The 26,161-nt window shown below is 44.0% G+C and overlaps 1 protein-coding gene across 2 annotated transcripts in view; it reads left to right on the top strand.

The window, feature by feature from the left end:
- The first annotated feature begins 2,902 nt into the window (after positions 1 to 2,902).
- ostn (osteocrin) overlaps positions 2,903 to 26,161 on the top strand; it is a 40,676-nt gene continuing 17,417 nt past the window's right edge. The window contains exon 1 of one of the 2 annotated variants that reach the window (XM_021587203.3): positions 2,903 to 3,352. In XM_021587203.3, coding sequence (XP_021442878.1) covers positions 3,323 to 3,352 — 30 coding nt within the window. In that variant the 5' untranslated portion in view covers positions 2,903 to 3,322. The remainder of the gene's footprint in view (positions 3,353 to 26,161) is intronic. The other variant, XM_021587202.3, reaches the window with a different exon arrangement.

Genomic DNA, 26,161 nt, shown 5'->3' with positions numbered 1-26,161 from the left:
CAGTAGGTATCCGCAATTATCCTCAGGGCTGTGTGTCACTTTTTCCAGCGCAGGGATTCTATGTGTGTGGGGGATTGTGTGTGTGTGTATTTCTTTCATGCGTGTGTGTGTGTCTCCCTCCCTTTGGGACTGTTGTGGGGGGGTCATAGGTCAATGGTCTGGGTTGGCTACTTCACTTGGCTTCTTGTCGCCCCTAGTCACTGAGTGGCTGTGACCTCATAACCCTGTGACCTCATCTCCTTAGCTCTCTCAGTCCTCCTTCCATAGCAACCGCAGGTTGAGGTGCATGACATCATGAGCTGAGAAGGTCTTCGCTAATGATGGGAGAGCGGGGGGCGGAAAGTGAACGGGAAAAGGGGAGGGGGTGAAGTGGAGTGTGATCCGGAGCGAGGGTAATTTTTTCCGACATTATTTGAGTATTAACCGTGTCATTATTAACGCAGGTGTGTTTTTTCAATGACCAAATTCTTCTTCTGCTTTGCTGAATAGAGTCTGTCAGAAACCAGCTGGGAGATGTGAAAGGGTGTTGCTGCCGGCAACAGAAGATCCTCCAATACACACATACGCACACACACATGCCGTCCCTGTTTGGCTAACCACAACAACCATATATCCCAAACACTTGATACCTGTCAAGCATAGCGTCGCATAGAATCCCCCTTTCATGCGTTATTTTTACACAATCCGAACACACGCAGAGGATCAGGATATGGCCGCTTACATGATTTAATTAGCACAGGCAAAGTGCTGAGAGGTCAAACTCCATTCAGAGCTGAAACTCTATCCACTCATTGATTCTATTAAAAGCTGTGGGCTGTGTGTGTGTGTGTGTGTGTGTGTGTGTGTGTGTGTGTGTGTGTGTGTTTATGACAGAGCAGGGCCTGCCTGGTGTGATGAAGCCCCCTCCACACACTCCATCTCCCCACCAGTGGGTTCTAACACTGTCAGCTGAATACAACCCTGGGGTTCAATGGCACGCTTAAAAGTAATGCAACACTGCAACAACAATGCACTGTACATAGTTATAGGGCACAAGTGTGTATGTGAAAACACATAAAAAGAGAAAAACGAAGTAAAATAAAATGTTATTTGTCACATGCTTTGTAGACAACAGGTGTAGACTAACAGTGAAACGATTCCTTACAGGTCAATTTCCAACAATGCAAAGATAAAAATAAAATAAATATTGAAATAGTGACACAAGGAATAAATACAGAGTGAATAACAAGAGGAGTTAGTGATGTTAGTGAGTGCGTGCGTTCCTGTGTGCTTGTGTCTGACCGTGTTCATGTGCATGTGTGTGTCTGACCACGTGCATGTGATGTGTGTGTGTGTGTGTGAGAGTTGAATGAAGCTACAGTATGTCTGCTGTGAAAGCCATTAGGTGCAATTGAAGTGGGAGCGATCATTGATTGTGAGCCTGCCAGCCGCGGATGTTTGGGCTGAGGTAGAATCAGTGTTCTCTGCTTAAAAGAGCATAGTCTGGGAGATGCAGTTCAAGGTTTCCAACAGCGCTCAGCATCTAATGGACAGATGTCCATGCACCCAGCACTGCGGTCATTCTTCGCTCTCATACACAGACCTACACACGGGCGCATACATACACACACGCACAAATGAAAACACACACACAGCCCAGGGCTTTTAATAGAATCAACGAGTGGATAGAGTTTTTGCTCTGAATGGAGTTTCAGAGTAGCATTGGGGTCATGACTGGGGTGAATTCTTTGCTCTCACACACGCCATACACACACGCACACACACACACGCACGCACACACAAACACACACAAACACACACACACACACACACACACACACACACACACACACACACACACACACACACACACACACACACACACACACACACCTTATTGCACTGATGGCACAGTACTCCAGGTGAGTTGTTATCATGCTGTGGAGGATGTCCTTGGAGATGAAGTCTCTTGTCATTTTTAGAGTGCCAAGCCCAGACAGCAGTTTCACTGTGATCAGGCTGGCTTATTTAGTCCAGTGTAGGTGTGGGTCCAACTTCATCCCCAGGTACTTCGCGTTTACTTGTTCATGACTGATTTGTCCGTCTGTTCTTGTGACACTTTTGCCTATGTGTCTCAGCTTTTGTGGGTTGCCAAACAGCATTGCCTTTTTACTATGCATTGCTCCCTCTGAGGATCTTGATATAACTTGTTGGCAATAAAAAGTGATTGGTGGTCTGTTTATATTTAATTATAGTGTGTGATAAGTCAGCTGGATTTGCTGCAGGTTGCCCTCAGTCTAAGGAGAGAGATCCAGAGGGGCTATAGAGTGTGTCTCTCACTAGCTCTGTGTTATATTGTTTAAACCTGGGAAAACATTGATTCAGAATTCAAACAGAAGGAATTCAAACAGGTTGAACCAATTTTGTACCAGTTTTGGTATAACAGGTAGCAAGAACTCTTATGGACCAGTTTTACAATGGTTGGTTTTTGGTTTGGTCAAGCCTGGATTTATTGTTGAGATCAACCGACATGAGATGTGAGTTTGTACTGAAGACAAGTTAAGTGGGAGGTCCAGGAGTTGGGCATAGGGGGACACAGGATCCATAGGTTTAGATCAGACAGACAGACAGACAGACAGACAGAGCCCTAGATGGAGACCTAGATGGTTCATTGGGCATGATATTAGGCTACATAGCATACAGTCAGTGTATAGGTCAGGAGGATCTGACTTTAGTTTAGACAAGGATTAGCTATCATGACTTTATTTCGGACAGGGGAGATACAAGCCTGGGCTGAGCGATCTGATCATCCGCAGGCGATCTGATCATCCGCAGGCGGTATGGAAAGATAAACCTTGCCTGTCACCTACACTCTCCTCCCCTGATCTCTCTACCTACATCGCCCGCTCGCCTCTGTGGCTTTAAGGACCGTCATTCCGACAGCATGCACCTCATCAGGCAACGGTACCTGACCTTTCCCTCTGATCTCTGGGACATTGACTCTGTTGCCCAGCAGAGGGAGGGGGGGCAACAGCCCTCACCTCCCCCGGCCACCCAGCTACTCCCCAGAGTTCCCATTAGCAGGTAATAACCCCAGCCCTGGGGTGATGAGGATGAAAATGTCAGAGTGAGAGGGTTTAGGGAAAGGAGCAGTGGAGCAGTGGAAAACGAGGAGAAATGATGTCAGAGGAATCGCGACCACCGATTGGAGTGGAGATTCCAGAAGAGAGCCTATAAAACGGGGAAAGTCAACACCAGGAACAAGCAAAGGGAGGGAAAAGTTGGAACGTGAGAAATTCCAGGAACTTTTCAACATCCTCTCTCTTCTCCTGTGTGTGTGTAAATGTGTGTTCCAGACTATCTAAAACCAAAGGTGAGTACAATAGAACGAACGAGTACAGTAGAACGAATGGGGCTCTCTGTGCACAAGTGGGTACTCAGACATGCATGGATATATGTATGCATAAACGCATGAATGTAGCGCAGGTGTGTACACTCTTAGAAAAACAAGGTGCTATCTTGAACCAAAAATGGTTCTTTGGCTGTCCCCATAGGAGAACCCTTCGAAGAACCCCTTTTGGTTCCAGATAGAACAATTTTGAGTTCCATGTAGAACATTTTCCACAGAGGGTTTTGCATGGAACCAAAAAGTGTTCTCCTGTATGGACAGCCCCAGAACCCTATTGGAACCCTTTTTTCTAAGAGTGTATGTTCATCACACCTATGTGTATGTGTGCAGGTGTTCTTGAGAGATGTTGTTTATGTGTGCAATATAGAATACAGTAGAAGAAAGATGAGTGAATGATGAGTGACAGTTTTGTTAAGTGGTGGTTGTAGACCTTGCCTAAGTTCACAATTTGTGAGAACATTTGTTTGATCTTTGAATTGTATCTGTATTTTTGTGAATGGAAGAATTTGAGTGTCTTTGTGTGTGCGTAAAGAATGTTTGTGACGTATGGAGAGTGTGAGTGTGTCTTTGAGAGAATGTTGGTGTACGTACATTGGGGAGAGTGCATGTGATGGGTGGAGGTGTTTATTTTCGGGAATGGAAAATGCTAAAATTAGCTGATGTTGCTAGACAATACCCTTTGCCAGTCAAGTCTAAAACATACACTGTGAAAACCTTGGGGGAATTGAACACGGCATGGTTTCAAACAGGACCGCATGATTTTACAGTTTGAGAAAGGTGTTCCAAAAGGTATTCTATGGAGCAATAGAGACATTTAGTTATTTTTACCAGCTTTTCGGTTGATTTACTGCTCGGTCATTTGGACCAGAATGCAAGTGCTCTCGGGGTAGACTGATACACTTGGTATAGATAGATATAGACTAGATAAAGATTAGATATCCATGTGTGGAACTGTGTTTTTGTACATTTAATGATGAGAGTGTATAATTGCTCAAATCATGTGTTTAATTGCTCAAATCCCACACATCATGTGGGTATATTCCATTGCTAAATTGGACCATCAAATGTTTCTCTCGTAGGTGCCAAAGGTTGGTTACAGCTATTGGAAGCGAGTGAAGGGTGTTGAAAGTTGGGACAGCAGCAGAGTGTTTGTTGTAGAGAGGTCCTACTGTTTTGGGTAGCTGTTTTGAGTAATTTGGGGTAATTTTGGGTTGTTTTGGGGTATTAGTTGGACCCTTGTAGAGTGATAGGGATTGGAATACTACATGTATGGTAAAAACGCTGTGAAGGAGTTTTAATACCCTATTGGTATTAGAGAATAGGATATAGTCCTTTGAATTCTACAGTGTTTTTATTTTATTAATTATTTTATTTAATCTTTATTCTGACAGGGAGTAATGCTGAGACCTGTATCATGCATACACATTAATATACACTATACACATCAATATACACATTCATACACAAAATAATATAAAACAAACTCATTCTTCATAAAATAAATTCCTTAATCAGCCTTCTGAATATCCCTGGAGGCGCCAACTCTTCCAAATTTAGAGAGCATTGAGGATTATTCCAACTCTGTAAATTGTTTCACATAATGGCCGCAAAAAAACTAGAAGCAGATTTACCTAACTCAGTGGAGATCGAAAGGATCTCCAGAGTTATCCATCCCTGAGACGGGGTCTAATAGCTTGTGTTGAGTAATAAGTGTTGGACAAAGGACGCATGTTAGCACCAGGTATAAACCAGGCTAGAGTGTGGAGTATTAAGTGAGAATGGGTAGAGCAGTGTGTGTGTACATACTGTATGTGTATCCAGACAGTGTTCAGAAAGCCTGAGTAGTAATAGTACGTTGCCAAGTGTGTGTAGGGGAGAATGAGGAACAATGGTATACTATACTATAGTGCCCTTTAATATAAACCAACCACATGGGGAATTCAATAAATCTGATATGAGTAAATACTTGCTAAAGTGCCAAACTTCCACATTTTGACGTGTCCCTCCATCAACCGTGTCACTTCTAGGACGTTTTAACCCACTTAACCCCAACATTTCTGCCCTAGTTAGTGTGTTGCTTTGACAAAGTAATTTCTAAAGATTATTATTTATTTAATGTGGTTAGTGATTCATTTAAGTGAACTGAACTCTTTTTTTCTATATGGTGAAACTATTTATTTTTAAATATTGACCATTTTACTTGCCCTAGCAGAACAGGTTAGGCTGTTTTTATGTTATCCAAAGCATTGGTGACTGCAACTGTGCTGCTGGCAACAATTTATTATTATTTTTTTTAGCCAACGTTTACTGACACTGGCCGTATTCAAAGGGTGTTGAGCATTCGTAAATTCATCAGTTATTTTGTGCACACTCGGACGAGAGTGCTCTGAAATCGGAGTAGATAGCCAGAGCGTATTTACCAGCTACGTCTATCAACAGTTGTTGAATTGACATCTTGAACATTCTATTGAAATGGTTACTTTCATAGTGAAGTCTATTGTTAAGACATGTAGCTAGCTAAACAAAGAACCATAATCCAAACTCATAATGTTACTACCCTGCATGACTCTGCAGGTCTCAAACCAACCAGGTTCAATGTTAGCTAGCCTTCAGTGCAGCTTTTGACATTATCGATCACAGTCTGCTGCTGGAAAAAAGTATGTGTTATGGCTTTACACCCCCTACTATAATGTGGATAAAGAGTTACTTGTCTAACAGAACACCAGCATTTCTACTCAAACATAATCCAGGTAGAAGCAGGAATTCCCCAGGGTAGCTGTTGAGGCCCATTGCTTTTTTCAATCATTACTAACGACATGCCACTGACTTTGAGTAAAGCCAGTATGTCGTTGTATGCGGATGACACAACACTATACACATTAGCTACTCCAGGGACTGAAATGACTGCAGTTAGTTTTGGAATGGATAGCAAGGAATAAGTTAGTCCAGATCATTCACTAAACTCTAAACCTCAACTACGTCTGGTAATGAATAATGTGGAAATTGAACAAGTTGGACTGTTGAACTGTCATGGTCAAAACATATTGATACAACAGCAGCTAAGATGGGGAGAAGTCGGTCAATAATAATGTGCTGCTCTGCCTTCTTAACAACACTAGGGTCCTACAGGCCCTGGTTTTGTTGCACCTGGACTACTGTTCAGTCGTGTGGTCAGGTGCCACAAAGAGGGACTTGGGAGAATTGCAGTTGACCGGAATGAATTGCAAAAATCCCTGAAGCTGGAGACTTATATTTTCCTCACTAACTTAAAACATCAGCTATCTGAGCAGCTAACCGATCGCTGCAGCTGTACATAGCGCATCTGTCAATAGCCCATCCAATCTACCTACCTCATCCCCATATTGTTTTTATTTACTTTTCTGCTCTTTTGCACACCAGTATTTCTACTTGCACATCATCATCTGCACATCTATCACTCCAGTGTTAATTTGCTAAATTGTAATTACTTCACTACTATGGCCAATTTATTGCTTTACCTCCTCACACCATTTGCACACACTGTATATAGACTTTCTTTTTTTCTATTGTGTTATTGACTGTACGCCTGTTTATTCCATGTGTAACTCTGTGTTGTTATTTGTGTTGCACTACTTTGCTTTATCTTGGCCAGGTCGCAGTTGTAAATGAGAACTTGTTCTCAACTAGCCTACCTGGATAAATAAAGGTGAAAGAAAAAAGAACAACGATAAAAGAACAGGGCAGCACAGCTGGCCTTTAAAAGTACACGGAGAGCTAACATTAATGACATTGCATGTCAATCTCTCATGGCTCAAAGTGGAAGAGAGATTGACATCCTCATTACTTGTTTTTGTAAGAGGTGTTGACAAGCTGAAGGTACTGAGCTGTCTGTATAGATTTGGATAGAAGTTTCTATAACTGCTAAAATTATGTCTGTGAGTATAACAGAACTGATATGGCAGGCGAAACCCCGAGGACAAACCATCCCCCCCAAACAATTTCAGCCTACCACTGTTTTCAATGGCTGTTACTCTTATTATAAGGCGAAATACTCCCAGATTGCAGTTCCTAGGGCTTCCAGTAGATGTCAACAGTCTTTAGAAAGAGTTTCATGCTGGTTTTTGGAAAAATTAGCCAGAAATTGTAGTTTTTCTAGGTGGCTCCCATTTTGGCTTAACTGTTTTCAAGTGCTTGGAAGAGAGCGGTATTGGTATCTTTCTCCGGTAAAGACAATAACGATTCTCCGTCTTAAATGTTATCATTTATTTCGTATTAGGGTACCTAAGGTTTGATTATAAACGTTGTTTGGCTTGTTTCGAAAAGTTTATTAGTAACGTTTGGGATTCATTTTGTATGCATTTTGACAGAGGGAAACTGGGTGGATTATTGACTGAAGCGCGCCAGCTAAACTGAGTTTTTATGGATATAAAGAAGGACATTATCAAACAAAATAACCATTTGTGATATGTCTGGGACCTTTTGGAGTGCCAACAGAAGAAGATCATCAAAGGTAAGGCTTATAAGGTTATATTGCAATTTCTGACTTCCGTGACGCACCTGCTTGGTTGAAATATGTTTTTCATGCTTTTGTAAGCGGGCCACTGTCCTCAGATAATTGCATGGAGTGCTTTCGCCGTAAAGCCTTTTTGAAATCTGACACTGGATTAACAAGAAGTTAAGCTTTATTTTGATGTATTACACTTGTGATTTTATGAAAGTTAAATTTTTATAATTCTGTAGTTTGAATTTCACACTCTGCATTTTCACCGGATGTTGGCCAGGTGGGACGGTAAGAAGTTTTATTCTTGGCAGCAGCTAATGGAGTTACATAATACATACAAATACAAACATTAGATTATAACTAGCAAAGCAAATGGCTCCGAGACACAAATAATATTACTACACAGATCATACATGTAAGGTTAGCTAGCGAGCCAGCCAGCTAACGTTAGCTAGCTAACTAACTGTACACTTTACTTGAAATTAAAATTAGAAACGTGCAATATCTGAAAATGTGGCTAGCTAGACTATCTTACCAGTATACTGTACATGGATGGACGCTTCTCCCTCTCTGTCACGGATGCCCTTAGTTTGAATATGTAATCCGGAGACAGACGATTTCTCCATCTCCTTAGCTATCATACTTTAATTCCACTGATTTCAAAACTCGATCTCTCAGCGTGTCCAGCCCCCTCATTATCTCAGCCAATCATGGCTAGCGGGAAGGTTGCTGTCTGTTTTTGTGGCCAAACAAACTAGGCTTGTAATTTAACAATTTAATTTATATTTACAGATTGCATACACTTTAAGGCTTATGAAAGTTCACGTTCTAGAAGCCATTTCTGTGTTCATGTAGGTAGGAGTAAAAGTGACAAGGCAATCAGTATCGATAATAAACAAAGTAGCAGCAGTGTGTTGAAAAGTGTGAAAGTGTATGTGTGTGTTTGCCGGTCAGTGCCATTTAAGATGAGGGAGGACAATTATTTATTTTATGATCATGGCCTTACTTCTATTACAGCATACTGGATGACTGTCAGTCATATTCCAATCCCCCAGCTCAATGTAACATCGATAGGTTCAGGCTACTACATGATACTCACATTTTCCCTATACACAACATGAGATTGCTACAACCTAGCCTATGAATGAAAGTTTACAATGTAGGTGCACAGGTCGAGAGACATTTTGAAAAGCCAACTGACATTTTGAAAAGCCAACTGACATTTACTCCTGAGGTGCTGACTTGTTACACCCTCGACAACTACTGTGATTATTATTATTTGACCATGCTGGTCATTTATGAACATTTGAACATCTTGGCCATGTTCTGTTATAATCTCCTCCAGGCACAGACAGAAGAGGACAGGCCACCAGGATTGTTACGGTGCGTGAATGAGGACCCAAAAGCGAATTAACTTAAACAGAGCTTCTTTAATTACCAAACATAGGTAGGCTCAGACGGACCGGCAGATTCCGACAGGACAAGACAAGGTTACAGCAAACATGACGACAGTCTGGTTCAGGCATGAAACACAACAAACAAGAATCCGACAAGGACAGGAACAAAAACAGAGAGAGATATAGGGGACTAATCAGAGGGAAAAGGGGAACAGGTGGGAGAAGGGGTGACGAGGTAGTCAAGAGGAGACAAGGAACAGCTGGGGGAAAGCGGGGGAGAAAAGGTAACCTAACAACGACCAGCAGAGGGAGACAGGGTGAAGGGAAAGGACAGAGACAAGACACAACATGACAGTACATGACAGTACCCCCCCACTCACCGAGCGCCTCCTGGCGCACTCGAGGAGGAAACCTGGCGGCAACGGAGGAAATCCTCGATCAGCGCACGGTCCAGCACGTCCCGAGAGGGAACCCAACTCCTCTCCTCAGGACCGTACCCCTCCCAATCTACGAGGTACTGGTGACCACGGCCCCGGGGACGCATGTCCAAAATTCTACGGACCCTGTAGATGGGTGCGCCCTCGACAAGGATGGGGGGGGGGGGGGAAGACGAGCGGGGGCGCGAAGGACGGGCTTGATGCAGGAGACATGGAAGACCGGGTGGACGCGACGAAGGTATCGCGGAAGAAGAAGTCGAACTGCGACAGGATTAATGACCCGAGAAATACGGAACGGACCAATGAACCGCGGGGTCAACTTGCGAGAAGCCGTCTTAAGGGGAAGGTTCTGAGTGGAGAGCCAAACTCTCTGACCGCGACAATATCTAGGACTCTTAGTTCTACGCTTATTAGCAGCCCTCACAGTCTGCGTCCTATAACGGCAAAGTGCAGACCTGACCCTCTTCCAGGTGCGCTCGCAACGTTGGACAAAAGCCTGAGCGGAGGGGACGCTGGACTCGGCGAACTGAGATGAGAACAGCGGAGGCTGGTACCCGAGGCTACTCTGAAAAGGAGATAGCCCGGTCGCAGACGAAGGAAGCGAGTTGTGGGCGTATTCTGCCCAGGGGAGCTGTTCTGACCAAGACGCAGGGTTACGAAAAGAAAGACTGCGTAAGATGCGACCAATAGTCTGATTGGCCCGTTCTGCTTGACCGTTAGACTGGGGGTGAAAGCCGGAAGAGAGACTGACGGAAGCCCCAATCAAACGGCAAAACTCCCTCCAAAATTGAGACGTGAATTGCGGACCTCTGTCCGAAACGACGTCTGACGGAAGGCCATGAATTCTGAAAACATTCTCGATGATGATTTGTGCCGTCTCTTTAGCAGAAGGAAGCTTAGCAAGGGGAATGAAATGAGCCGCCTTAGAGAACCTATCGACAACCGTAAGAATAACAGTCTTCCCCGCTGACGAAGGCAGTCCGGTGACAAAATCTAAGGCGATGTGAGACCACGGTCGAGAGGGAATAGGAAGCGGCCTGAGACGGCCGGCAGGAGGAGAGTTACCGGACTTAGTCTGCGCGCAGACCGAACAAGCAGCCACGAAACGACGCGTGTCATGCTCCCGGGTGGGCCACCAAAAACGCTGGCGAATGGAAGCAAGCGTACCCCGAACGCCAGGGTGGCCGGCTAACTTGGCAGAGTGAGCCCACTGAAGAACGGCCAGACGAGTAGGAACGGGAACAAAAAGAAGGTTCCTAGGACAAGCGCGCGGCGACGGAGTGTGAGTGAGCGCTTGTTTTACCTGCCTCTCAATTCCCCAGACAGTCAACCCGACAACACGCCCCTCAGGGAGAATCCCCTCGGGGTCAGTGGAGGCTACTGAAGAACTGAAGAGACGAGACAAAGCATCAGGCTTGGTGTTCTTAGAGCCCGGACGATAAGAAATCACGAACTCGAAACGAGCGAAAAACAGCGCCCAACGCGCCTGACGCGCATTAAGTCGTTTGGCAGAACGGATGTACTCAAGGTTCCTATGGTCAGTCCAAACGACAAAAGGAACGGTCGCCCCCTCCAACCACTGTCGCCATTCGCCTAGGGCTAACCGGATGGCGAGCAGTTCGCGGTTACCCACATCATAGTTACGTTCCGACGGCGACAGGCGATGAGAAAAATACGCGCATGGGTGGACCTTGTCGTCAGAGAGGGAGCGCTGAGAAAGAATGGCTCCCACGCCCACCTCTGACGCGTCAACCTCGACAACGAACTGTCTAGAGACGTCAGGTGTAACAAGGATAGGAGCGGATGTAAAACGATTCTTGAGGAGATCAAAAGCTCCCTGGGCGGAAACGGACCACTTAAAGCACGTCTTGACAGAAGTAAGGGCTGTGAGAGGAGCTGCCACCTGACCGAAATTACGGATGAAACGACGATAGAAGTTCGCGAAGCCGAGAAAGCGCTGCAGCTCGACGCGTGACTTAGGGACGGGCCAATCAATGACAGCTTGGACCTTAGCGGGATCCATCTTAATGCCTTCAGCGGAAATAACAGAACCGATAAATGTGACGGAGGAGGCATGAAAAGTGCACTTCTCAGCCTTCACAAAAAGACAATTCTCTAAAAGGCGCTGGAGGACACGTCGAACGTGCTGAACATGAATCTGGAGTGACGGTGAAAAAATCAGGATATCGTCAAGGTAAACGAAAACAAAGATGTTCAGCATGTCTCTCAGGACATCATTGACTAATGCCTGAAAGACAGCTGGAGCGTTAGCGAGGCCGAAAGGAAGGACCCGGTATTCAAAGTGCCCTAACGGAGTGTTAAACGCCGTCTTCCACTCGTCCCCCTCCCTGATGCGCACGAGATGGTAAGCGTTACGAAGGTCCAACTTAGTGAAAAACCTGGCTCCCTGCAGGATCTCGAAGGCTGAAGACATAAGAGGAAGCGGATAACGATTCTTCACTGTTATGTCATTCAGCCCTCGATAATCTATGCAGGGGCGCAGAGACCCGTCCTTCTTCTTGACAAAAAAAAACCCCGCTCCGGCGGGAGAGGAGGAGGGGACTATGGTACCGGCGTCAAGAGCTACAGACAAATAATCTTCGAGAGCCTTACGTTCGGGGGCCGACAGAGAGTATAGTCTACCCCGGGGGGGGGTGGTTCCCGGAAGGAGATCAATACTACAATCATACGACCGGTGTGGAGGAAGAGAGGTGGCCCTGGACCGACTGAACACCGTGCGCAGATCGTGATATTCCTCCGGCACCCCTGTCAAATCACCAGGCTCCTCCTGTGAAGAAGAGACAGAGGAAACAGGAGGGATAGCAGACATTAAACATTTCACATGACAAGAGACGTTCCAGGAGAGGATAGAATTACTAGACCAATTAATGGAAGGATTATGACAAACTAGCCAGGGATGGCCCAAAACAACAGGTGTAAAAGGTGAACGAAAAATTAAAAAAGAAATGGTTTCACTATGATTACCAGAAACAGTGAGGGTTAAAGGTAGCGTCTCACGCTGAATCCTGGGGAGAGGACTACCATCCAGGGCGAACAAGGCCGTGGGCTCCTTTAACTGTCTGAGAGGAATGTCATGTTCCCGAGCCCAGGTCTCGTCCATAAAACAGCCCTCCGCCCCAGAGTCTATTAAGGCACTGCAGGAAGCTGACGAACCGGTCCAGCGTAGATGGACCGACAAGGTAGTGCAGGATCTTGAAGGAGAGACAGGAGTAGTAGCGCTCACCAGTAGCCCTCCGCTTACTGACGAGCTCTGGCCTTTTACTGGACATGAAGTGACAAAATGACCAGCGGAACCGCAATAGAGACAGAGGCGGTTGGTGATTCTCCGTTCCCTCTCCTTAGTCGAGATGCGGATACCTCCCAGCTGCATGGGCTCAGCACCCGAGCCGGCAGAGGAAGATGGTAGTGATGCGGAGAGGGGAGCGACGGAGAGCGCGAGCTCCTTTCCACGAGCTCGGTGACGAAGATCAACCCGTCGCTCAATGCGAATAGCGAGTTCAATCAAGGAATCCACGCTGGAAGGAACCTCCCGGGAGAGAATCTCATCCTTTACCTCTGCGCGGAGACCCTCCAGAAGACGAGCGAGCAAGGCCGGCTCGTTCCAGCCACTGGAGACAGCAAGAGTGCGAAACTCAATAGAGTAGTCTGTTATGGATTGATTGCCTTGACATAGGGAAGACAGGGCCCTGGAAGCCTCCTCCCCAAAAACAGATCGATCAAAAACCCGTATCATCTCCTCCTTAAAGTCCTGATACTGGTTAGTACACTCAGCCCTTGCCTCCCAGATTGCCGTGCCCCACTCACGAGCCCGTCCAATAAGGAGAGATATGACGTAGGCGACACGAGCAGTGCTCCTGGAGTAAGTGTTGGGCTGGAGAGAAAACACAATATCACACTGGGTGAGGAACGAGCGGCATTCAGTGGGCTCCCCAGAGTAACACGGCGGGTTATTGATTCTGGGCTCCGGAGATTCGAAAGCCCTGGAAGTGGCCGGTGGATCGAGGCGGAGATGGTGAACCTGTTCTGTGAGGTTGGAGACTTGGGTGGCCAGGGTCTCAACGGCATGTCGAGCAGCAGACACTTCCTGCTCGTGTCTGCCTAGCATCGCTCCCTGGATCCCGACGGCTGAGTGGAGAGGATCCGAAGTCGCTGGGTCCATTCTTGGTCGGATTCCTCTGTTACGGTGCGTGAATGAGGACCCAAAAGCGAATGAACTTAAACAGAGCTTCTTTAATTACCAAACATAGGTAGGCTCAGACGGACCGGCAGATTCCGACAGGACAAGACAAGGTTACAGCAAACATGACGACAGTCTGGTTCAGGCATGAAACACAACAAACAAGAATCCGACAAGGACAGGAACAAAAACAGAGAGAGATATAGGGGACTAATCAGAGGGAAAAGGGGAACAGGTGGGAGAAGGGGTGACGAGGTAGTCAAGAGGAGACAAGGAACAGCTGGGGGAAAGCGGGGGAGAAAAGGTAACCTAACAACGACCAGCAGAGGGAGACAGGGTGAAGGGAAAGGACAGAGACAAGACACAACATGACAGTACATGACAAGGATAGCCTGGTTCCTCTCTAGGTTTCTTCCTAGGTTTTGGCCTTTCTAGGTAGTTTTTCCTAGCCACCATGCTTCTACACCTGCATTGCTTGCTGTTTGGGGTTTTAGGCGGGGTTTCTGTACATCACTTTGAGATATCAGCTGATGTAAGAAGGCCTATGTAAATCAATTGGATTTTACTAAACCTACATGTGTAGTAATTGTACTTCATACCATTTAGAATGTAACGTTTATTAAAAACGTATACAACATACATACATACACCACCGGTCCAAAGTTTTAGAACACCTACTATTTCAAGGGTTTTTCTTTATTTGTACTATTTTCTATATTGTAGAATAACAGAGAAGACATCAAAACTATGAAATAACACATATGGAATCATCTAGTCACCCAAAAAGTTTTAAACAAATCAAAATATATTTTATATTTCAGATTGTTCAAATAGCCACTCTTTGCATTGATGACAGCTTTGCACACTCTTGGCATTCTCTCAACCAGCTTCACTTGGAATGCTTTTCCAAAAAGGAGTTCCCACTTATGCTAAGCACTTGTTGGCTGCTTTTCCTTCACTCCGCGGCCTGACTTATACCAAACCATTTCAATTTGGTTGAGGTCGGGTGATTGTGGAGGCCAGGTCATCTGATGCAGCACTCTATCACTCTCCTTCTTGGTAAAATAGCCCTTACACAGCCTGTAAGTGTGTTGGGTCATTGTCCTGTTGAAAAACAAATGATAGTCCCACTAAGCCCAAATCAGATGGGATTGCGTATCGCTGCAGAATGCTGTGGTAGCCATGCTGGTTAAGTGTGCCTTGAATTCTAAATAAATCATAGATAGTGTCACCTGCAAAGCACCCCACACCATAACATCTCCTCCTCCATGCTTTACAGTGGGAACCACACATGCAGAGGTCATCTGTTCACCTACTCTGCGTCTCACAAAGACATGCTGGTTGGAACCAAAAATCTCCAATTTGGACCCCAGACCAAAAGTTACATTTCCACCGGTCTAATGTCTATTGCTCATGTTCCTTGGCCCAAGCAAGTCTCTTCTTCTTATTGGCGTCCTTTACTAGTGGTTTCTTTGCAGCGATTCAACCATGAAAGGCCTGATTCATGCAGTCTCCTCTGAACTTTTGATGTTGAGATGTGTCTGTCACTTGAACTCCTTAAAGCATTTATTTGGGCTGCAATTTCTGAGACTGGTAACTCTAATGAACTTGTCCTCTGCAGCAGAGGTAACTCTGGGTCTTCCTTTACTGTGTCGGTCCTCATGAGAGCCAGTTTCATTTCAACTTTAAAAGTTATTGAAATGTTCCTTATTGGCTGACCTTCATGTCTTAAAGTAATTATGGACTGTCGTTTCTCTTTGCTGATTTGAGCTGTTCTTGCCATAATATGAACTTGGTCTTTTACCAAATAGGGCTATCTTCTGTATATCCCCCTACCTTGTCACAACACAACTGATTGGCTCAAACACATTAAGAAGGAAAGAAATGCCACCAATTAACTTTTAACAAGGCACACCTATTAATTGAAATGCATTCCAGGTGACTACCTCATGAAGCTGCTTGGGAAAATGCCAAGAGTGTGCAAAGCTGTCATCAAGGCAAAGGGTGGCTATTTGAAGAATCTCAAATCTCAAATATATTTTGATTTATTGAACACTTTTTTGGTTACTGCATGATGCATTATTTCAGAAAAAGAAAAACCTTGGTAGTGTACATACTGCAAAGACATCATCTAATGCGCAAGTGTTTTTCCCCATCTTTCAGCCTGGTCTCAGAGCAAAACATATTATATTTAACTAAAATCCGTGCCACGCCTTTTAGTATGATATGTTACTTTACGTTAGGTTACATTTAAATGACATACGTAAATTCGGGACACTGAAATATACAGATATATGATACAGTACAGTACAGTATGATACTGTATGTTATATTTGGTATGACTCTAAAAGCCGGGTGGGGTGAGGACACTTATTTAACCTCTTATTTTTTGTTGGCACAAAATTACCTCCATACTTCCATTCCTTTGTATGCGTTAGCTTCAGAGGAGTCCCACGATACTTGTGGGGGTCGTAGTGCAAAACGTAGAACACCATCGTATTTGTGAGAGTCTCCCCTTTCTACAGTGGCATATTAGTTTGTAATCCAAACCGTCAGGGTGGATTGGCAGTCGTATAACACGAACGTCTAGCATCCCAAAGGTTGCCCGTTCGAATCTCATCATGGAAGGTTTTAGCTAATCGGCAACTTTGCAACTACTTACTCCGTTTATCTATACCACTGTTAGCTAACCTTTCCCCTAACCCTAACTGTAACCCTTTAACCCTTACCTTAACCCCTTAACCCCTAACCTAACGTAGCATATCAAACTAAAGCAGCCAAACCTAATATTTGTTTTTGTATTTATTATGGAACCCTATTAGGGATGCCAAGGCGGCAGATACTTTTCCCGGGGTCCAACAAAATTAAGGTAGTTATGTACCATGTTTTTTTCTAAATCTATACATTCACAACAGATTTCACAACACATTAAGTGGGTGCCCCCAGGCCAATACTCTGTATGTTAACGTGTGGATATGTGTGTCTATGCCTGTGTGCTTGTCTCTTCACAATCTCCACTGTTCCATATTGTGTATTTTTATGTTTTTTAAAATCTGATTTTACTGCTTGCATGAGTTACTCTATGTGGAATAGAGAGCCATATAGTCATGGCTCTATGTAGTACTATGCGCCTCGCAAACTCTGTTCTGGACTGTGATAGGACCTTTGGTGGCATGTCTTGTGGGGGTAGGCATGGGTGACTGAGCTGTGTGCTAGTAGTTTAAACAGACAGCTCAGTGAATTTAACATGTCAATACTTCTCACAAATACAAGTAGTGATGAAATCAATCTCTCCTCTACTTTGAACCAAGAGAGATTGACATGTACAGTTGAAGTTGGAAGTTTACATTGTGTTCCTAGCTCCAACAGTACACAACAATACACATATAAAGAAATATATGAATAAATACTAGGACGAGCAATGTCGAAGTGGCGTTGACTAAAATACAGTAGAATACAATACAGTATATACAGTTGAAGTCGGAAGTTTACATGCACTTAGGTTGGAGTCATTAAAACTAGTTTTTCAACCACTCCACAAATTTCTTGTTCAAAAACTATAGTTTTGGCAAGTCGGTTAGGACATCTACTTTGTGCATGACACAAGTAATTTTTCCAACAATTGTTTACAGACAGATTATTTAACTTATAATTCATTGTATAACAATTGCAGTGGGTAAGAAGTTTACATACACTAATTTGACTGTGCCTTTAAACAGCTTGGAAAATTCCAGAAAATGATGTCATGGCTTTAGAAACTTCTGATAGGCCAATTGACATCATTTGAGTCAATTGGAGGTGTACCTGTGGATGTGTTTCAAGGCCTACCTTCAAACTCAGTGCCTCTTTGCTTGACATCATGGGAAAATCTAAAGAAATCAGCCAAGACCTCCACAAGTAAATCAAATGTATTTATATAGGCCTTCTTACATCAGCTGATATATCAAAGTGCTGTACAGAAATCCAGCCTAAAACCCCAAACAGCAAGCAATGAAGGTGTAGAAGCATGGTGGCTAGAAAAAACTCCCCAGAAAGGCCAAAACCTACGAAGAAACATAGAGAGGAACCAGGCTATGAGGGTTGGCCTGTCCCCTTCTGGCTGTGCCAGGTGGAGATTATAACAGAACATGGCCAAGATGTTCAAATGTTCATAAATGACCAGCATGGTCAAATAACAATAATCACAGTAGTTGTCGATGCTGCAACAAGTTAGCACCTCAGGAGTAAATGTCAGTTGGCTAATCATAGCTGATCATTGAGAGTATCTATACCGCTCCTGCTGTCTCTAGAGAGTTGAGAACAGCAGGTTTGGGACAGGTAGCACGTCCGGTGAACAGGTCAGGGTTCCATAGCCGCAGGCAGAACAGTTGAAACTGGAGCAGCAGCACGGCCAGGTGGACTGGGGACAGCAAGGAGTCATCATGCCAGGTAGTCCTGAGGCATGGTCCTAGGGCTCAGGTCCTCCGAAAGAGAGAAAGAAAGAGAGAATTAGAGAGAGCATACTTTAATTCACACAGGACACCGGATAAGACAGGAGAAGTACTCCAGATATAACAAACTGACCCTAGCCCCCCGACACATAAACTACTGTAGCATAAATACTGGAGGCTGAGACAGGAGGGGTCAGAAGACACTGTGGTCCCATCCGATGATACCCCCGGACAGGGCCAAACAGGCAGGATATAACCCCACCCACTTTGCCAAAGCACAGCCCCCACACCACTAGAGGGATATCTTCAACCACCAACTTACCATCCTGAGACAAGGCTGAGTATAGCCCACAAAGATCTCCGCCACGGCACAACCCAAGGGGGGGCGCCAACCCAGACAGGAAGACCACATCAGTGATTCAACCCAGTCAAGTGACGCACCCCTCCTAGGGACGGCATGGAAGAGCACCAGTAAGCCCGTGACTCAGCCCCTGTAATACGGTTAGGCAGAGAATCCCAGTGGAGAGAGGGGAACCGGCCAGGCAGGGCCTTTCCGTTCACCTTCACCTGGGCCAGACTACACTCAATCATAGGACCTACTGAAGAGAGGTCAGTAAAGACTTAAAGGTTGAGACCGAGTCTGCATCTCTCACATGGGTAGGCAAACCATTCCATTAACATGGAGCTCTATAGGAGAAAGCCCTGCATTCAGCTGTTTGCTTAGAAATTCTAGGGACAATAAGGAGACCTGCGTCTTGTGACCGTAGCGTACGCGTAGGTATGTACGGCAGGACCAAATCGGAAAGATAGGTAGGAGCAAGCCCATGTAATGCTTGGTAGGTTAGCAGTAAAACCTTGAAATCAGCCCTTGCCTTAACAGGAAGCCAGTAATATGATCACATTTGATGGTTCTAGTCAGGATTCTAGCAGCCGTATTTAGCACTAACTGAAGTTTATTTAGTGCTTTATCCGGATAGCCGGAAAGTAGAGCATTGCAGTAGTCTAACCTAGAAGTGACAAAATCATGGATACATTTTCTGCATCATTTTTGGACAGAAGATTTCAGATTTTTGCAATGTTACGTAGATGGAAAAAAGCTGTCCTTGAAACAGTCTTGATTTGTTCGTCAAAAGAGAGATCAGGGTCCAGAGTAATGCAGAGGCCCTTCACAGTTTTATTTGAGACGACTGTACAACCATCACGATTAATTGTCAGATTCAACAGAAGATCTCTTTGTTTCTTGGGACCTAGAACAAGCATCTCAGTTTTGTCGAGTTTGAAAGTAGAAAGTTTGCAGCCATCCACTTCCTTATGTCTGAAACAGGCTTCCAGCAAGGGCAATTTTGGGGCTTCACCATGTTTCATTGAAATGTACAGCTGTGTGTCATCCGCATAGCAGTGAAAGTTAACATTATGTTTTCGAATGACATCCCCAAAGATGTAAAAAATAAAACAATAGTGGTCCTAAAACGGAATCTTGAGGAACACCGAAATTTACAGTTGATTTGTCAGAGGACAAACCATTCACAGAGACAAATTGATATCTTTCCGACACATAAGATCTAAACCAGGCAAGAACTTGTCCGTGTAGACCAATTTGGGTTTCCAATCTCTCCATAAGAATGTGGTAATCGATGGTATCAAAAGCAGCACTAAGGTCTAGGAGCACGAGGACAGATGCAGAGCCTCGGTCTGACGCCATTTAAAGGTAATTTACTACCTTTTTCTAAAATTTTAGAGAGGAATGGAAGATTCGATATAGGCCGATGTTTTTTAAATTTTCTGGGTCAAGGTTTGGCTTTTCCAAGAGAGGCTTGAATGCCACTTTTAGTGAGTTTGGTACACATCCGGTGGATAGAGAGCAGTTTATTATGTTCAACATAATTAAGGTTCATCCTTGGGAGCAATTTCCAAACGCCTGAAGGTACCACGTTCATCTGTGCAAACATAGTATGCAAGTATAAACACCATGGGAACACGCAGCCATCATACCGCTCAGGAAGGAGACGCGATCTGTCTCCTAGAGATGAACGTACTTTGGTGCGAAAAGTGCAAATCAATCCCAGAACAACAGCAAAGGACCTTGTGAAGGTGCTGGAGGAAACAGGTACAAAAGCATCCGTATCCACATTAAACGAGTCCTACATCGACATGACCTGAACGGCCGCTCAGCAAGGAAGAAGCCACTGCTCCAAAACCGCCATAAAAAAAGCCAGTCTACGGTTTGCAACTGCACATGGGGACAAAGATCGTACTTTTTGGAGAAATGTCTTCTGTTTGGCCATAATGACCATCGTTATGTTTAGAGGAAAAAGGGGGAGGCTTGCAAGCCTAAGAACACCATCCCAACCGTGAAGCACGATGGTAGCTGCAGCATGTTGTGGGGGTGCTTTGCTGCAGGAGGGTCTGGTGCCCTTCACAAAATAGACGGCATCATGAGGGACTAACATTATGTGGATATATTGAAGCAACATCTCAAGACAACAGTCAGGAAGTTAAAGCTTGGTCACAAATGGGTCTTCCAAATGGACAATGATCCCAAGCATACTTCCGAAGTTGTGGCAAAATTGCTTAAGGACAGCAAGTCAAGGTATTGGAGTGGCCATCACAAAGCCCTGACCTCAATCCTTTAGAAAATATGTGGGCAGAACTGAAAAAGCGTGTGCGAGCAAGGGGGCCTACAAACCTGACTCAGTTACACCAGCTCTGTCAGGAGGAATGGGCCAAAATTCACCCAATTTATTGTAGGAAGCTTGTGGAAGGCTACCTGAAATGTTTGACCCAAGTTAAACAATTGACCTTCTCATGGCTGCAGGGGCAGTATTGAGTAGCTTGGATGAAAGGTGCCCAGAGGTGCCTAGAGTCAACGGCCTGCTCCTCAGTCCCAGTTGCTAATATATGCATATTATTAGTATTGGATAGAAAACACTCTGAAGTTTCTAAAACTGTTTGAATGATGTATGTGAGTATAACAGAACTCATATGGCAGGCAAAAACCTGAACAGGAAGTCCAAACAGGAAGTGGGAAATCTGAGGTTGGTCGATTTTCAACCCAGACCCTATTGAATACACAGTGGGATATGGATAAAGTTCCACCTATATGTCAAGCGTCTTTAGAAACTTGATGAGGCTTCTACTGTGTTGTGGAGCCGGATGGGAGCTCTTTTAGTCAGTGGTCTGGCAGAGAGCCAGGTCCTGGTCAAGCGCATTTCACATGATGGCGACCTGCGTTCCATGGCTTCTCTACAGACATAGGAATTCTCCGGTTGGAACTTTATTGAAGATTTATGATAACAACATCCTAAAGATTGATTCTATACTTAGTTTGACAAGTTTCTTCAACCTGTAATATAACTTTTTGAAGTTTTCGTCCGACGTTCGGATGGACCTGCACGAGCGTTTGGATTTGTGTACTAAACGCGCATTATCGAACAAATCAAGCATTTATTGTGGAACTAGGATTCCTGGGAGTGCATTCTGATGAAGATCGTTCAAGGTAAGGGAATATTTATAATGTGATTTCTGCTGACTCCAACATGGCCTTACATGTTAATGCTTAAAGAGATGGGGCTAAGGCTTAAGAGAGTGTGAACAATGCTGAATGTGTTTTGACAAATTCCTTCACCAAATATTCAAGGGCCATTTTCACAAACGTGAGGTTACAAGTTTATCAACTTTCAATGCATAATTATCAAATCAAATTTTATTGGTCACATATACATATTTAGCAGGTGTTATTGTGGTGTAGTGAAATGCTTGTGTTCCTAGCTCCAACAGTCCAGTAATATCTAGCAATTCACAACAATACACACAAATCTAAAGTAAAATAACATATTTCAGAAATGTATCAACATTAGGAGAAGCAGTTATTACAGTACAAATTACAGTAGAATACAATACAGTATATGCATATGAGATGAGTAACGCAGTATGTAAACATTATTAAAAACATGACTAGTGTTCCATTGAGTAACCGGGTGGTAGCCGGCTAGTGATGGCTATTTAACAGTCTGATGGCCTTGAGATAGAAGCTGTTTCAGTCTCTCAGTCCAAGCTTTGATGCACCTGTACTGGATCTCGCCTTCTGGATGGTAGCGGGGTGAACAGGTCGTGGCTCAGGTGGTTGATGTCCTTGATGATCTTTTTGGTTTGGAGGGTACTATAGTGTTGAAGGCTGAGCTATAGTCAATGAACAGCATTCTTACATAGGTATCCCTCTTGACCAGATGGGATAGGGCAGTGTGCAGTGCGATTGCATTGTCTGTGGATCTATTGGGGCGGTATGCAAATTGTGTTTAGGGTGTCAGCTAAGTAGAGGTGATATGATCCTTAATAACTAGCCTCTCAAAGCACTTCATGATGACAGAAGTGAGTGCTACGTGGCGACAGTCATTTAGTTCAGTTACCAATGCTTTCTTGGATAGAGGAACAATGGTGGACGTCTTTATTAAGAAAATGAGGACAGCAGGCTGGGATAAGAAGAGATTAACCATGTCCATACACACTTCAGCCAGCTGGTCTGCACATAAGTAAAAATATGTATCTGTTTTTTACTTAACACTTTTTAAAATTGTTGTCTTAACTTCTTAAATCATTGTTGGTTAAGGGCTTGTAAGTAAGCATTTCACTGTAAGGTCTACTACACCTGTTGTATTTGGTGCATGTGACAAATAACATTTGATTTGCTCTGATGACGGCTAGGGATACCTTTTGGGCCAGCAGCCTTGCTAGGGTTAACACGTTTAAATGTCTTTCTCATGTCGGCCACGGAGAACGAGAGCCCATACTCCTTGGGAGCGGGCCGCGTTAGTTGCACTGTGTTGTTCTCAAAGCGGGCGTTGTGTGGTGTTTAGCTTGTCTGGGAGCAAGACGGCAGTGTCCGCGACATGGCTGGTTTTCCCTTTGTAATCTGTAATTGTCTGTAGACCCTGCCACACACGTTTCGTGCCTGAGCCGTTGAACTGCGACTCCACTTTGTCTCTGTACTGACCTTTTGCCTGTTTGATTGCCTTGCGGAGGGAATAACTACACTTCTTTATTTATTTTTAATAAAAAAATACCTAAACAGCCTATCTGGTGCAAACAAACACAGAGACAGGAACAATCACCCACAAAACACTCAAAGAATATGGCTGCCTAAATATGGTTCCCAATCAGAGACAACGATAAACACCTGCCTCTGATTAAGAACCACTCCAGACAGCCATAGACTATACTAGATAACCCCACTAAGCCACAATCCCAACACCTACAAAAAAAACAAGACAAAACACACCACATAATAAACCCATGTCACACCCTGGCCTGACCAAAATAATAAAGAAAACACAAAATACTAAGACCAGGGCGTGACACACCCCCCTGTCTTCGGGGGACAAACATCTTTTTTTTTTACAGCTTTTCTGCTACATATACATTCATTTTACGTACACATTTTGCATTCACCTTTTACATACTGTACATGGTACTTTTATACGAAGAAATCACATAACAATAATAACATTATCAAACATAAGCTCTTTAATCCCAGCCCTCAGCCACTCTCAGCCCACCCCACCTATCACCATAGACCACCCTCGTTTGGTTTCCATGTGCCATATATTTTTTTATTGTGCTGTGATGTTTTACATACTTTTTATAGTATCCACAGATTGTGAGCTAAAGATGAGTATTAATATGTTACGAGTATTATTACGTTATTTATTGACTATGGCTTTCCAAATCGCCCAAAACTGCTATTTGTAAGGTTAATTTTAAGTGCATGTTGTGATTTTTTAACCATCCCTGGACCTGTGACCAGAAACAAGCTACACAGGGGCAACACCAGAATAAATGATCTAGTGATTCTGTCTCTTTGCAGCAAAATCTACAGAGCTGAGATTGTTGTATGCCCCATATATACAGCATTCTGTTGGTGGAAATAATTTTATTTAATCATCTCAATTTAAAAACTCTAAGTGTTGAATAAAGTGTTGATATTTGCACCAGTTCATAAACCATGTGCTATGGAATCGGTACATCAAACATTTCTTCCCATTTATTTTGCAACCTGTATGGCACAGCAGTCAACATTTTTGTCCTCAAATGAAACTGGTATATTTTTCTATTTATGCCAATTCCTTTCAGCCAATCTTTATTAATATATGGCAGGCAAACAAGTTCCCTACTTAATGCTGCAATCAGTTGGTTGTAAATATGGGATTGAGCAGATATTCAGTGTGCAGAGTTCAGTGTGTCAAATCGGTCAAATCGGAGGGCATGCTGTCCGGTCCTCTGGCAGTCTCTATGGGGGTGCCACAGGGTTCAATTCTCGGGCCGACTCTTTTCTCTGTATATATCAATGATGTTTCTCATGCTGCGGGCGATTCCCTGATCCACCTCTACGCAGACGACACCATTCTATATACTTCCGGCCCGTCCTTGGACACTGTGCTATCTAACCTCCAAACGAGCTTCAATGCCATACAGCACTCCTTCCGTGGCCTCCAACTGCTCTTAAACGCTAGTAAAACCAAATGCATGCTTTTCAACCGTTCGCTGCCTGCACCCGCACGCCTGACCAGCATCACCACCCTGGATGGTTCCGACCTTGAATATGTGGACATCTATAAGTACCTAGGTGTCTGGCTAGACTCTAAACTCTCCTTCCAGACCCATATCAAACATCTCCAATCGAAAATCAAATCAAGAGTCGGCTTTCTATTCCGCAACAAAGCCTCCTTCACTCACGCCGCCAAACTTAGCCTAGTAAAACTGACTATCCTACCGATCCTCGACTTCGGCGATGTCATCTACAAAATTGCTTCCAACACTCTACTCAGCAAACTGGATGCAGTTTATCACAGTGCCATCCGTTTTGTCACTAAAGCACCTTATACCACCCACCACTGCGACTTGTATGCTCTAGTCGGCTGGCCCTCGCTACATATTCGTCGCCAGACCCACTGGCTCCAGGTCATCTACAAGTCCATGCTAGGTAAAGCTCCGCCTTATCTCAGTTCACTGGTTACGATGGCAACACCCATCCGTAGCACGCGCTCCAGCAGGTGTATCTCACTGATCATCCCTAAAGCCAACACCTCATTTGGCCGCCTTTCGTTCCAGTTCTCTGCTGCCTGTGACTGGAACGAATTGCAAAAATCGCTGAAGTTGGAGACTTTTATCTCCCTCACCAACTTCAAACATCTGCTATCTGAGCAGCTAACCGATCGCTGCAGCTGTACATAGTCTATTGGTAAATAGCCCACCCATTTTCACCTACCTCATCCCCATACTGTTTTTATTTATTTATTTTTCTGCTCTTTTGCACACCAATATCTCTACCTGTACATAACCATCTGATCATTTATCACTCCAGTGTTAATCTGCATAATTGTAATTATTTGCCTACCTTCTCGTGCCTTTTGCACACAATGTATATATAGACTCCCCTTTTTTCTACTGTGTTATTGACTTGTTAATTGTTTACTCCATGTGTAATTCTGTGTTGTCTGTTCACACTGCTATGCCTTATCTTGGCCAGGTCGCAGTTGCAAATGAGAACTTGTTCTCAACTAGCGTACCTGGTTAAATAAAGGTGAAATAAAAAAAATAAAAAAAATATTCCCATATATTGTTGATAGCTGCATAGGTTTCTATTCCTAATATCATTAATAAATATAATAAAAAATTACATATTTTTTCCATAAAGAATGTTTTTTTTTATTAATAATCAGTATATTTCAGTTTAATCAATGCATATGAGTTTGGGGGGGCTAAAATATTTGTTCTATCTTTTCTGGAGGATAAAACTGAAATTGTAACTAGCTTTGTATGGCTTGTTTAAAAAGGG

Source organism: Oncorhynchus mykiss, chromosome 27, assembly GCF_057628025.1.
Source record: "Oncorhynchus mykiss isolate SJ-2025 chromosome 27, ASM5762802v1, whole genome shotgun sequence".
NCBI classification, from domain to species: Eukaryota; Metazoa; Chordata; class Actinopteri; order Salmoniformes; family Salmonidae; genus Oncorhynchus; species Oncorhynchus mykiss.
Note: the sequence above shows the minus strand (reverse complement) of the source record. Positions and strands in the feature narration are given on the sequence as shown.